The sequence below is a fragment of the Xyrauchen texanus genome, chromosome 42, assembly GCF_025860055.1.
Source record: "Xyrauchen texanus isolate HMW12.3.18 chromosome 42, RBS_HiC_50CHRs, whole genome shotgun sequence".
Taxonomy (NCBI): Eukaryota; Metazoa; Chordata; class Actinopteri; order Cypriniformes; family Catostomidae; genus Xyrauchen; species Xyrauchen texanus.
In genome coordinates, this window is record NC_068317.1 from 34,105,469 (window position 1) to 34,119,954 (window position 14,486).

A 14,486-nucleotide genomic window follows, 5' to 3' on the forward strand; every position below is an offset into this window, starting at 1 on the left:
TTCTGCCAGAGGTCCTGGACATCTTGTTCGGATACATGGCATCATGGACTCTATCATATACCAACAGATAAATAAATCTAAACCTGACTGCCTCTACCAGAAAGCTTACAATGGGCCCTGGTTGGATCTTCCAGCAGGACAATGATCCAAAACAAACATCAAAATCAACACAAAAATGGTTCACTGACCACACAATCAAGGTTCTGCCATGGCCATCTCAGTCTTCTGACCTGAACCCCGTAGACAATGTGTGGGATGAACTGATGAGGAGAGTCCACCAGCATGGACCTCTGAATTTGAATGATCTGTAGAGATACTGTATGGAGGAATGGTCCCAGATCCCTTGCCATGTGTTCTCCAACCTCATTAGGCATATAAGAGAAGACTGAGCTGTTATCTTGGCAAAGGTAGGGTGCAAAAACTTATTGAATAAATAATTGTGCCACACATATAATTGACAAATATATGAGTTTTTTTGCTAATACTTGTGTTGTGTTTGCAGTTGTTTGATATCCATTAGAGGATAGATTTTGTGAGTATTTTAAATGAAAAATCAAAAGGATACTCAATAAAAATTATATTAAATAAAATAAAAAAAAATATATATATATATATATATATATATATATATATATTAAAATAATAAAAAATAATATATTTTAAAATATATTGTATACCTTCAATATTAAGCATATTTTTATTTTTAAACATTTAAATATATTTTCATAATATTTAAATTGAAACACACACACACATATATTATATATATATATGTTTTAATATATTTTATAATATATAATAATTAATTATAAATATTGAATTTAAGAGGGATATATTTATAAAATATATATTTTATATTCATAAAATATTTTTTAAATGCATTAAAGCCTCATGGGAGCGCTGCAGAGCCGCTCGGGTGGGATTGGTCACTATCTGGGGGCGTTACAAGGGTAGTTATCAAAGATCATAACGCATAATCGTTTTTGATTTTAGAACTAGATGGAAATCATTTAATACAATGTTTAAATCTATATAAACAAGCTGCCTTTTGAGTTTTAAAAAGTTAAGTTTACACCGTGCAGCGTCCACCAACCTTGATTCTTGTCACGCCCGCAAAACAAATCACTGTTCTGATTGGTCCTTGACTATTCATAGTGGGCGTGTCTTATTCCTCTGATTAGTCGTAGTTCGTGCCAGTCAAAGTCTGCGCCGCCTCCCTCATTCCTCCGTTTGTACTAATGGGTGTTTGCGAGCGCAACCGGACCCGTGTGATCAGCTGTGACCGTGGGAAACGGACCCAGACCAGCAAAAATCCGCAAGAAAAGCCACGTTAAACCACATCATGGAGTTTAAGGATTCTTGTCTTCACGCATCGCTCAAAGGTTCACCGGGAGCCGTGAGCTAGTATAAAGTAAACGGCTCCTCTTCAGCGCTGTTTACTTTGCGTGTTTTTTACAAGTTTGCCATATTATCCTGGAACTCGTACTGTAACGCATCAGCGCGCGTCCGTGTGCCTGCGGGGGAGCGGGGACGCGCATGGATCAAGGGCCCCCTCAGAACTCAATCCAGAGCTCGGACCGTCAGCCGAGAGCACCCGGGGGATGGACAGTGAGAGTCGGGCTGAACCCCTCCTCTTTAACGAGCACTTATTAACACTGGAGTTACACTATTTGTCGCATTTTTATCTTGATTAATAATTTTAAATCAAAGCTATATAATTATAAAAATCATGAGAATAGCGTTTAAGCACTTTTGGGGCTAAATTAATTATTATTATTATTTTGGTAACATTTTATTATTATTATTTTACTCAGTAGTTTACCCTAAGAGTGGGTCCTGTCAGGTTAGTATTGGCATAGTATTGGCATTTGCGATATTGTGATGAGCCGTACAGGAGGTCGGACTGCAGCGCGCGGGGGAGGACTCTCCGGTGGAGTTATTGCGCAGTTTTTAAGATAACGGGAAAACGGATGACGGACTGAGACACACTCATGGCACAGATTATGTCTGCGAAAGATAACGCCTGCCGCAAATTTCAGGCCAATATTTTCAACAAGAGTAAATGCCAGAACTGCTTTAAAGCGCGAGACGCGCACCTGCTCACAGATGAAGACGTCACACAGGTAAGATGTCTATATTATTACTAGGCTTACTCCGTTAAAATGACTGATAAGTACCAAACTACGCTAATAGTGAAGTAACATGGTAATACCGCGGTATTCATAAAAAACCTTTATTGGACATACCATGGTATGCTTATAGGTTTTGAGAGACATCATTATATTTCACTAAGCCTACAAGAAATACCATGTCATTACCATTTGTTTTATACATGACACTCTGGCAATGCATGTGTATGACATGGTATTCTTTAAAGTGTCTTGGAGTATGATATACTCGTGCAACAATTCTGCGTACAAAAATGTTTTCAGTGCGCACATGGTATTTTTATCATGGAAAAAGGTATTTTGCACGCAGAGTGGGAAGGAGGAGAAAGCAAAATGAAAGAATTCTGAGCAAATTCACTTTCAAATAAACTTTATTCAAGCGCAAAATTTATTTCGCTTGCTCAAAATGAATTTATCTTTGCAAGAAGACACATTGCTCTACAAAACTTGCAAAATAACGTTTTGTGCGCTCAATTTCACCTTGTGCGTGCAAAATAACTTTTAGTGCGCTCAGTTTCACCTTGTGCGTGCAAAATAACGTTTAGTGCGCTCAGTTTCACCTTGTGCGTGCAAAATAACGTTTTGTGCGCTCAGTTTCACCTTGTGCGTGCAAAATAACGTTTAGTGCGCTCAGTTTCACCTTGTGCGTGCAAAATAACGTTTGTGCGCCAGTTTCACCTTGTGCGTGCAAAATAACGCTTTGTGCGCTCAGTTTCACCTTGTGCGTGCAAAATAACGCTTAGTGCGCTCAGTTTCACCTTGTGCGTGCAAAATAACGTTTTGTGCGCTCAGTTTCACCTTGTGCGTGCAAAATAACGCTTAGTGCGCTCAGTTTCACCTTGTGCGTGCAAAATAACGCTTAGTGCGCTCAGTTTCACCTTGTGCGTGCAAAATAACGCTTAGTGCGCTCAGTTTCACCTTGTGCGTGCAAAATAACGCTTAGTGCGCTCAGTTTCACCTTGTGCGTGCAAAATAACGCTTAGTGCGCTCAGTTTCACCTTGTGCGTGCAAAATAACGCTTAGTGCGCTCAGTTTCACCTTGTGCGTGCAAAATAACGCTTAGTGCGCTCAGTTTCACCTTGTGCGTGCAAAATAACGCTTAGTGCGCTCAGTTTCACCTTGTGCGTGCAAAATAACGCTTAGTGCGCTCAGTTTCACCTTGTCGCGTGCAAAATAACGCTTAGTGCGCTCAGTTTCACCTTGTGCGTGCAAAATAACGCTTAGTGCGCTCAGTTTCACCTTGTGCGTGCAAAATAACGCTTAGTGCGCTCAGTTTCACCTTGTGCGTGCAAAATAACGCTTAGTGCGCTCAGTTTCACCTTGTGCGTGCAAAATAACGCTTAGTGCGCTCAGTTTCACCTTGTGCGTGCAAAATAACGCTTAGTGCGCTCAGTTTCACCTTGTGCGTGCAAAATAACGCTTAGTGCGCTCAGTTTCACCTTGTGCGTGCAAAATAACGCTTAGTGCGCTCAGTTTCACCTTGTGCGTGCAAAATAACGTTTAGTGCGCTCAGTTTCACCTTGTGCGTGCAAAATAACGTTTAGTGCGCTCAGTTTCACCTTGTGCGTGCAAAATAACGTTTAGTGCGCTCAGTTTCACCTTGTGCGTGCAAAATAACGTTTAGTGCGCTCAGTTTCACCTTGTGCGTGCAAAATAACGTTTAGTGCGCTCAATTTCACCTTGTGCGTGCAAAATAACGTTTAGTGCGCTCAATTTCACCTTGTGCGTGCAAAATAACGTTTAGTGCCCTCAATTTCACCTTGTGCGTGCAAAATAACGTTTTGTGCGCTCAATTTCACCTTGTGCGTGCAAAATAACGTTTTGTGCGCTCAATTTCACCTTGTGCGTGCAAAATAATGTTTAGTGTGCTCAATTTCACCTCATCAGTTCACCTGAAGTATTACTATCTGTTATCATCACTATACCATGGCATTGTCACAGTACTTTTTTGTACAGGTATGCCACAGGTTTGTAATTGATAATATTAGTAGTTACTAGTCTAGTTCTGTTGAACCTGCAGTAAGTTGTATTATCTCTGGATAAAAGTGTCAGCTTTAATACTATTCAGAAATGAATGGTTTGATGAAAGTGTCAGATAAATGACTAGTAAGTAGTTGTAATTAATTGTGTGTTAGGTTGTTAAGCATCTTTAACTAAGTTGTAAACCTGTAGTCTAGATTTATGGTGTTGTTATCTAAAACCTTTAGAAGTTGACTCTACTCAATTGATTGAGTAAACTTGTTCCCTCAATTAAATTAAGTAATGACGTCTCCAGAACTTGTGTAAGTAAGTTCACTTAACTTGGTCTTCTTATAGAATATACATCATTATTTAAGGGAACTAGATTCAAGTGCACTAAACTCAAATTTGCTATATAAATATGGTTGTTTCTACTTAATTATTTTAACTGAATTGACTCAAATTTAGATCATAAAAAAACCACAGCTCAAATAAAGAAGATTATAACCGAATTAAAAACGTAATTCTCCACAAATATGAAAAAAATGCCTTTACTTCAGTTGCACATACTGAACTTTTAGCAGGGTCCAACTTGACCGAAGGGAACACAGATAACCCTAATAGTGACATCACACAAAACAATTTGCAACAAAAACAACAACAACATTAAAAAAAAACATAAATAATACTACAAAAAAAGATAAAACCTCTGTGAATTCTTAATAACAATTAAATGCCTCCATAAGCTCCCTGTGACCAAGGAAACATAATTAGATAATTCAAGATGAAGGACTATACAAAGCCCAAAACATGACATATCAAGTAATGATATGTGCTATATAAATAAACCTGTCTTGCCTAAACACTGATGTTGTTGTCATTACTGGAAAAATCAAGTTGTCTAAATTAAACATGACTTGAAATGTCACGCTGGGCTCATAAGCCAAATATCAAGTTCCTTGGACTTTTCTTAAAAATCCATTGAGTTGAGATGTAAGTGTTAACAACTCAAACTGTTGAGGAGAATACCTATAATCCCTTGCGCTTTATTTTTATTATGTTTCCGTGGTCAAGGGGAACATATGGGGGCATTTAAATAGTTGTAAATAAGAATTCATAGAGGTTTTAGCTCTATTGTAGTACTATTTATGTTTTTGGGGTTTTTTGCAAATATTTATTTGGTGTGATCTCACCGTTTGGATAATCTGTGTCCTCTTTGGTCAAGCTGGACCCTGTTAAATCCATCTCCGTTCTCCTCGTGCATGTGCGACTGGAGTACAAGTGTATATCTGCATTACTGTGGAGAAATATGTTTATTTAATGATGGACCTAAAATAAGTTATAATCTTCATTATATAAGATGTGTTATTGCATGACCTAAATTTGAGTCCATTCAATTTAAGTTGAAACAACAACACTTGCATAAAAAAATCTGATTTAAATCTACTTGTATATTTGGAATGCCCAATTCCCAAAGCGCTCGAAGTCCTCGTGGTGGCGTAGTGACCTAGTAGCCTCCGCGTCTGAGACCGTCAACCCGCGCATCTTATCATGTGGCTTGTTGAGCTTGTTACCGTGGAGACGTAGTGCATGTGGAGGCTTCATGCTATTCTCTACAGCATCCATGCACAACTCACTATGCACCCCACCGTGAGCGAGAACCACATTATAGCGATCACGAGGAGGTTACCCCATGTGACTCTACCCTCCCTAGCAACTGGGCCAATTTGGTTGCTTAGGAGACCTGACTAGAGTCAGTCAGCATGCCCTGGATTCAAACTCGTGACTCCTGGTGTGGTAGTCAGCGTCAACACTCACTAAGCGACACAGGCCCACTCCCTAATGATTAATTAGTAATAAGTTGTATTTTATTTTACTATTTAATAAGTAATTGTAATTAATGGTGCAGTATCACTAGAGGAATTAGGGCTGCACGTTTATGGCAAAAATCATTATTATCGATTATTTCTCTTCATATTGTAATTGCGATTTATTCCGAATAATAGAATTGACATTAAAATTCGTATTTTGCGTGGATCAACTGTATGTCAGATACACATCCAGAACAAGCCGAGAACTGTGATAGGTTTCTGAATTACTTTATTGCTATTTTACACAAAGTAAATCAAGACTAGTTGCCTAAATGGTCAATTTTACCCAAACCCTCTCAGAAGCATAAATATGACGCAATTGTTATATTGCAATAAAGTATACACATGCAGAAGCGAGCAATGGACATGCGACTGTTTGGTTAAAATGATAAAACGCTGCAAAAACACATTAAATAGAAACTTTTGAAGCGAGACAAGGAGACCCACGTGTACTGCTATAATTGACACTTCAAGATTAGCTAATTGTTGCAGCTGTAATTGTAATCTCAATTAGCCCATTTATTCAATTAATTGTGCAGCGCTAACTATTAGTTCTTTTGGTGTTTATAAGGCTAGTTGGGTCGGGAAGATTAGTAGTTAAAAATCAGGACTGGTAACTTAAAGGTTGTTGGTTCAAGGGCTGATCCATAAACAATCAAGATGTTCTTGATTAAGATGCTTCACTTTAGTGTAATCTTGGATTACTGACCCTGAAATTAAAGTACTTAGTAATTAATGGTGCAGTTTCACCAGCCAGAGTGGAACGACCCGAGATTCGTCCCATATTGGAACGTCTCTATTTTGGGGCCATGAATCCTACTCCAGAAGTCTTTTTTCTGTAAGGCCGCCCACAGACGCGGGGGGGTTCCACAACAGCCCAATTGTGTCCTTAAATAAATGACCACAGCTGGTTCTCGAATAGATGGCTGAGGTGACGTGGTCTCAGTCTGCCAGCTGCCTCACTGTATTGTTTGGATTGCTATCAAAGAATGCAAAGATTAGGTGAAGAAAGGCAGAATATTTGGCTCTGCGGTTGCATAGGAATGGAGTGAACGCTTCGTTATCTTTGCGTTTGAGGGAGATATCCAGATGTACAGTTTCATGCAGAATTTGGTTTTAAAAAGTGCCCTTTGAATTGAGAAAATACACCACACATAAATATTTCTGTATTTTAAACTGTATTTTGCTTGATTGACGTATTACATGTCTGTGAATCCATCTTTTTTTTTTTTTTTTTTTACTAATTAATCGCGGTTAATTGTGGTGCATAATACATTAAAACAACCATTAAAAATATGATGCAATGTCTCCTAGCAACCCAACTGATAAACAGTGCTGCAGCGCTAGCGTTTGTGCTACAGGTGTACGATTATAATGTTTTATACACTTGTTTCTGCAAACGTTTGTTAAACAACTTTAATATCATGTAATGTGGAAACAAACTCATTTATCGATATTAATAAGTGAATGTTTATCACTTACATTGTAGATCTCTCTGCATGAGCCTATAAGTTGTAATTCTGACTTCAAGATACATCCATTGCACTTTTCCTAGCAGGAAGTTGTAAAATCCAACTTTCCGAGTTGAATGGAAATCAACACAACTTTTCAAAACTTGATCTGACACTGAATGCTCCAGCAGCCTAATTTACACTTAAACTCCTGATGTTGCTATAACAACGCAAAAAGCACTTACCAATTTACTCGAAGTGAAAATCAGTTCTCCTTTCCTGTTTAATAAATTAAGCAATCACACGGTCATGCAGAACATCTTGTGTTTTTAAATCCATAAGGATCTTTTTCTCAATGGCAATAGCGGCATTGATGATAGCCGATTGGTCAGCAAAATCTTGCGCTGTTTGCTTTCAAATTACGTCACTTAAAGCTTGATTGCATCACTCAAGGCCAGCTAGAAGGCCTTGACAGGGACATATACTAAAGACCACACCCACCAAGAACAAATAAATCATTCTGATTGGCTGATGAATCTGACAATCTGACTAAAGTTGCTCATTCATTTGCACTGTTGAGGGATTCTGTGGAAATGCGGAAGGCCTGACGGGGCGGAGCTCAAACTCACGTGCTGCTTCAGACATGTGACTTGTGAAACAGTTGTCACACTTTGCTTGTAAGCATCAAGGAATAAATTCAACTGGATAAACTTTTCGTTTTTCTCTATTTGTTTGTAGATTAATAAGGTGATTGAGAATGAAAGGATTAAAAATATGTATTTATTTGGCATGTTAGGCCAGCTCGCCACTGCCATTATTAAATATCATAGACTTGTATAGATGGAGTTAAAACGGGTGTTAAAATGGGTGAAAATATCCCATAGACATTCATTGAAGAACAGAACACCTTTGCAACCACATAACAACACACCAAAAACCACTCAGAACACTTAAGCAACCATATAGCAACGCCCTGGCAACCACTCACAATTGAGCAAGTCAGTGCCCGCCCACTCTTTCGACTGTCTTGGTTCCAGTAGTATTTTCCCCATTCATTTTTACCATAGGGATTTCATAAAATCCTTTTACATTCTGAGCCATGAACCAAACCAACCAGAAAAAGAATTGCACGGGGCTCTCGTAATGATTCAGGAGCCCTCTTTATTCAGACGTCAATATACCCATCTCTCTCTTTCTCTCTGCAGTTGGTCAGGTTTCTCTCGGCATGTCCGTGCTTTTGTCATACCATTAGTATCCACCCTCCCCCTTGACACACACACACACACATTGAGACAGTCAGAACTCTAGTTCAGCTGTTCTGAGAGAAAAAGGGGGACTTTAAAAATAAACAGAACAGACTTTAACCACTGAAGAGGGAAATCTGGCATACATTACTCTCTCTCTCTCTCTCTCTCTATCTATCTATCTCACTCCGTCACTCATCAGTCATAGAGACAGTGATTTCCCAAAGCACAAACTCTCTCCCATTAGCAGAAGATCAGGTGAATAGATGGAGGAATTTCACTCCAAAACCAAAGTTTGTGATACGAGGAGAAATACATTTTTCCTTCAGTTTCACTTTGTTTTTCTTTCACTCAAACTTTTTCATGGCCCGTCGTTCAAGTTGTCAAATCAACATTCATTTAACCTGACGATAAAGTGACAGCACCTCATATGCATTCACTCTTTGTTGATTTGCTTTGCTTTCATGCGTGCTTCTTCTGGTGCTTTCTTTTAAGTTTCTCTCATATTGCTAATCCGTTCCTCTGCACATTGATGTGCAGTCACAGGAGGGTCACTTGTATGGAGGACCAAGTCTGCCAATGTTAAATATACAGTAGTGCCCTAAACTATTGGCACCCTTGGTAAATATGGGCAAAAAAATATGGGTAAAAAAATTCACAATAATGTGCACCCTTTTATTCAATACGTTTTCCAACCGGCCTTTTGCCAAGATAACAGCTGCTCTGAGTCTTCTCTTATATGCCTAATGAGGTTGGAGAACACATGGCAAGGGATCTGGGACCATTCCTCCATACAGTATCTCTACAGATCCTTCAAATTCAGAGGCCCATGCTGGTGAACCCTCCTCTTCAGTTCACCCCACAAATTGTCTACGGGGTTCAGGTCAGAAGACTGGGATGGCCATGGCAGAACCATGATTTTGTGGTCATTGAACCATTTTTGTGTTTTGATGTTTGTTTTGGATCATTGTCCTACCAGAAGATCCAACCAGGGCCCATTGTAAGCTTTGTGGTAGAGGCAGTCAGGTTTAGATTTATTTATCTGTTGGTATATGATAGAGTCCATGATGCCATGTATCCAAACAAGATGTCCAGGACCTCTGGCAGAAAAACAGCCCCACAACATTAAAGATCCAGCACCACATTTAACCGTGGGCATTTGGTACTCTTCATCTCTGTGTGCGCCAAACCCATCTCTGGTGTTCGCTGCCAAAAAGCTATTTTTTTTGTTTCATCGGACCATAAAACCCGGTCACATTTGAAGTTCCAGTAGTGTCTGGTAAACTTTGTTGTTGGATGAGAGCAGAGGCTTTTTTTCTTGAAACCCTCCCAAACCGCTTATGGTGTTGTAGGTGACGTCTGATTATAATTTTGTAGACTTTTTGACCCCAAGACCCAACTAATTTCAGCAGTTCTCCAGCTGTAAGATCCGTTGGCCACTTGAACCATCCTCCTCACTGTGTATGGAGACAATATAGACACACGTCCTTTTCCAGGACGATTCTTAAGCTCTCCAGTTGATTGGAACTTCTTAATTATTGCCCTGATGGTGGAAATGGGATTTTCAATGCTTTGGCTACTTTCTTATAGCCACTTCCCATTTTGTGAAGCTCAACAACCTTTTGCCACACATCAGAACTATATTCTTTAGTCTCAGCCACTGTGATGGATGATTAAGGGCATTTGGCCTGTGTGTTACTGTGGCAGGGCGGGGCGGGGTCGTGATCCTACACACCCGGTCCCGTTTTAGGCTAATTATCCCTCCGTGAGGGATAAAGGCTGACTGCAGAGGATCGTGCGGGAGAGAGAGACCGTTAACGGACATGTCCGTCATGTATTTACGTTGTCTTTTAAGTTTATCATTAAAACTATTATTTATATTGTCAAGCTGGTTCTCGTCTCCTCCTTTCCATTGATCCCTTTACAGTTACCTCTTATTTATACCCCTGTGAAACAAAGTCATCGTTGAACAATTTCAAGTTCCTAGTCACCCAGGTGCACAAAAAAATCTAAAATATGAATGGGAATATTCTTCAGATATATTGTACTCATAAGAATTTCTAGGGGTGCCAATAAATGTGGCCAATGTGTTTTGAAGAAATATATTGATTTAATGAGATATTTCCCATCATTCTGTTGTTTTGATTTTAATTGAAGGTTTTGAATGAAAGATCAAAATTTTTTTTACTGCCGCCTTTGCTCATATTTACCAAGGGTGCCAATATTTGTGGCCACAATTGTAAATAAATATATTTGCAAATAAATGATAAACAATGAAAAATTGTTTTTTTATGTGACATAAATATATGTATACATTTATTTATTTCCACATGTATATATTTTCACATTTATGCAGCGGACGTAATACATGTTTTGGCACTTTACGCTGGCACATTGCCTTAAAGATGAAATTCAGATTTGTTTTTGTTATGTTAAAGAAAAAAATTAATTTTGTTGCAAAATTCTGTCAAACTCTAAAAAGGACAAAAATGCTTTTCAGTAGCTAACAACTCAAATTTTAATACCCCACACACAAAATGAGCATATGGCTTTTGAAAACTTGTAATATATGGCACAAGTGGCATTGAATAATTAATCAATTAATCAAATAGTCGTTATTTTAGGCTAATGGTTTCAAAAGAAGTGGGGGGAAAGGGTGCACTGATGACGGGTGTAAATGTAGTGAAATCAGTGCATTTTCCAACAAAATCTACTTAAAGCAGATCAAGCCTGTCTTTATTGCTTTCCATGTTTACTCCTCATCATTTGTCATTATTATGAATGTATTTGCTGATTTATAATGTGCGTGTGTTTTATGTTTCAGGCAAAACCCATCTATGGTGGATGGCTGCTCCTGGCACCTGAAGGAACACATTTTGACAATCCTTTACACAGATCAAGGGTTTGTACATTTTAATGGCTGCGCTGCTCTTTAAAGGAAAACTTTACCAAAACACTTTACTGAATGTGCAATAAAATGTCTTACTATAACTATTAATACAGTTTGTCTTTACACCTTCAAAAGTGAGTCTGAAGGCAAGTTCTGCTGTGATCACATAATAGCATCTTCATTTACATAAAAACAAACCTTCACTCAAAATCATGTCACCAGTGAATCTGATTTAGTGCATAAGCCAAGTTTAACATATTAAAGGGGTAGTTCACCAAAAATTTAAATTCTGTTATCATTTACTCGCACTCACGTTATTGTTTGACTTTCCCTTTGGGAACATAAAATTAGGTTTAATGCAGAAGGATATCCTCAGTCACCATTCACTTTCATAGAATGGAAAAAAAGATGCAATGAAAGTGAAAAGTGACTAAGATAGACTTTTGTCCAACAACTCTCTTTGTTCTCCATGGAACAAAAAAGTCATAAGGGTTTGGAACAACACGAGGGTGCGTTAATAATGACAGAATTTTCCTTATTGGTGAAACACTCCTTAAAAAAACAATGCATTAAAATATCTCTCCTGCATTAGATGTTGTGCATAACTCTAAAAGTTTAAATTCTCTCTTTTATAGCACGTTAGTGATGTTGATATGTGCATTATTCATACAGAGAAGGGCGTTTAAAGGAGATACACAGTACTTTGTGAATGTGTGTGTGTGTGTGTGTGTGGGGGGGCAGTGGAGTCGCTGACTCACTCTCGGTCATCTCAAGCTGAGCCCGTGAGAAACGGCAGCAAAGGGAGTTTGTGGGACGGGAAACAGGAAACCACAGAGTGACAAACAAAATGGAAAGATAATAAAATTAGCCCAAAGTCACACATTAAACCACAATGTTACTGTCTATATACGGTGCATTTTTGGTGAAATTAACCTTAAAATTACTTGAGGCCTATTCACACCAATAATGGAGTTTGTTCCTAACAAGCTTTGAATAGGAACAGTGGATTCCCATGGAGAAAATGCATGCAAAAATATAAAGACAGAAGACACGGGACGTATGCAAAAGCGCTCTTTACTCGTCTCACTCGCAAAAAACCAACAAACAGATTCATTATTCCTCAAATTGCATCAAAAACATGGAAAGAACATAGTGACTAGTGACGCGTACTAAGCTGGGATTCGAGAGAGAATTGAAACGCACGCATCTTTTACCGTTGTGCCATGTCTTGCTGGATTTTCAGCGCCATTGTGCAAGAGCTCTGCATTTATTTAGATGCCATGTCAAGTTAAAAAGAACTTCTAAACCCCATAATGGTAAATGGTCTGCACTTATATAGCACCTTTTTAACCTTTAACGGTTACCAAAGCACTTTACACTGTGACTCATTCAGCCATTCACACACACATTCACATTCATACACCAATGATGGCAGAGCTGCCATGCAAGCACTAGCCTGGCCATTGGGAGCAACTTGGGGTTCAGTGTCCTGCCCAAGGACACTTCGGCACGTGGAGTCGCCGGGAATCGAACCACCAACCCTGCGATTGGCAGCGGACCCGCTCTACCACCTGAGCCACAGCCGCCCAAAATAATGCTCATTAAATAAACTTGTCTAAGGAACTTAAATTTAATTGAAACTGGGTAGGGTGTTTCTATTTCCCAGCATGCTTTGCATGACATTCGAAACGGAGATAAAATGTTAAAATGAAGTGTTATATAAAGTGTCTTTGTGCAAGAATCATCTAAAGGGGGACACTTATTAGTTGTGGCAGGGCGGAGGGCGGGGCCAGGTCGGGATTCCGCACATCCGGCCCCTAATCAGGAGAATTGTTTTAGGAGAATTTCTGTTGCGTTTGAGTTTTATGGGGATACCATTATGGTGAATAATGGAGTTTGAGCTTAGCTTGAGGACGGGTACATGTTAAGTATGCAGGATATTACTCATTGAGCTATTGCTATGCTAAAGCATGGTGCTACCAGTTAGCATGCATTCAATATGCTAGCACACTGTCCTAGCTTGTTCTTGCTAGTTACAGTAGATGTCCTCTAGTTTCAGTAATTAAATCTAAATGGTCATTTTAAGTTCAGCTGAATGCCATCAATATGTATGAGTTGGCTTACTCAATATTTCAAGTTAAGGGCAATGAACACGTGTATACAAATTAAAATCAGGAAGTTAACTTAAACTAGGGAGTTTTGAGTTCTGCTAACTTATTTGGGTTTACAGTAAACGCAGCTCGAGACACCAGCATTCCTTGCTTTTGTGCTGCAGCTAGCTGTCAGTCTAAAATCTGCTAAGCAGGCACGGTTCCATGCCAATGCCAATAAGCTCAAAATGACCAAACATCAGCCATTTAATTAGCCTGGTGGAGTTGCACTTTAGATAAGCTAATTACACTGTGTAAAGCGGTCAGACATCACCATGCTCTGACAGATCGCTGCATCTGTCTTTAGCAGTACTCGATGCTTTTTGGAGTTTTGTATGTCATAGTGGGCAGATGCCGATGTCAAGATCTGGAGCTCATTGCAATGTTGATGTCTTCTGTTGCAGAAATGGCAAAGACGCTTTTTCCTCCTGTACGAGCACGGACTGCTGCGTTATGCGCTGGATGAAATGGTGAGTTTTTGTGCTTTGTTTTGTCTTTAGACGTCTTAATGCATGGCGAGCATTGCTCTCGCTCGGTTTTGTCCTCCTATATGTGTGCTGCCATATTCTGTCTGCGGTGTGTAGGCGGCTCTATATCGTCTGGCCTTCAAGGTGTTTTATATTGTGAATTGTGTTTGGCTCGATGTGTTGCATTTGCTTCTTGTCTTTCATCTCCATCTCTGTGAGGACGGAACCGAGTGATAGATGGATAATGAGCAGCGTAAAGGATAATAAGCCGTTTGGCTTCATTTGC

The 14,486-nt window shown here is 39.2% G+C and overlaps 1 protein-coding gene across 6 annotated transcripts in view; it reads left to right on the top strand.

Moving 5' to 3' along the window:
• The first annotated feature begins 1,234 nt into the window (after window positions 1-1,234).
• LOC127635245 (myosin phosphatase Rho-interacting protein-like) overlaps window positions 1,235-14,486 on the top strand; it is a 58,960-nt gene continuing 45,708 nt past the window's right edge. For all 6 annotated transcript variants that reach the window (XM_052115141.1, XM_052115143.1, XM_052115145.1 and 3 more), the window contains exons 1-3: window positions 1,235-2,123; window positions 11,518-11,595; window positions 14,138-14,203. In XM_052115141.1, coding sequence (XP_051971101.1) covers window positions 1,992-2,123; window positions 11,518-11,595; window positions 14,138-14,203 — 276 coding nt within the window. In that variant the 5' untranslated portion in view covers window positions 1,235-1,991. The remainder of the gene's footprint in view (window positions 2,124-11,517; window positions 11,596-14,137; window positions 14,204-14,486) is intronic.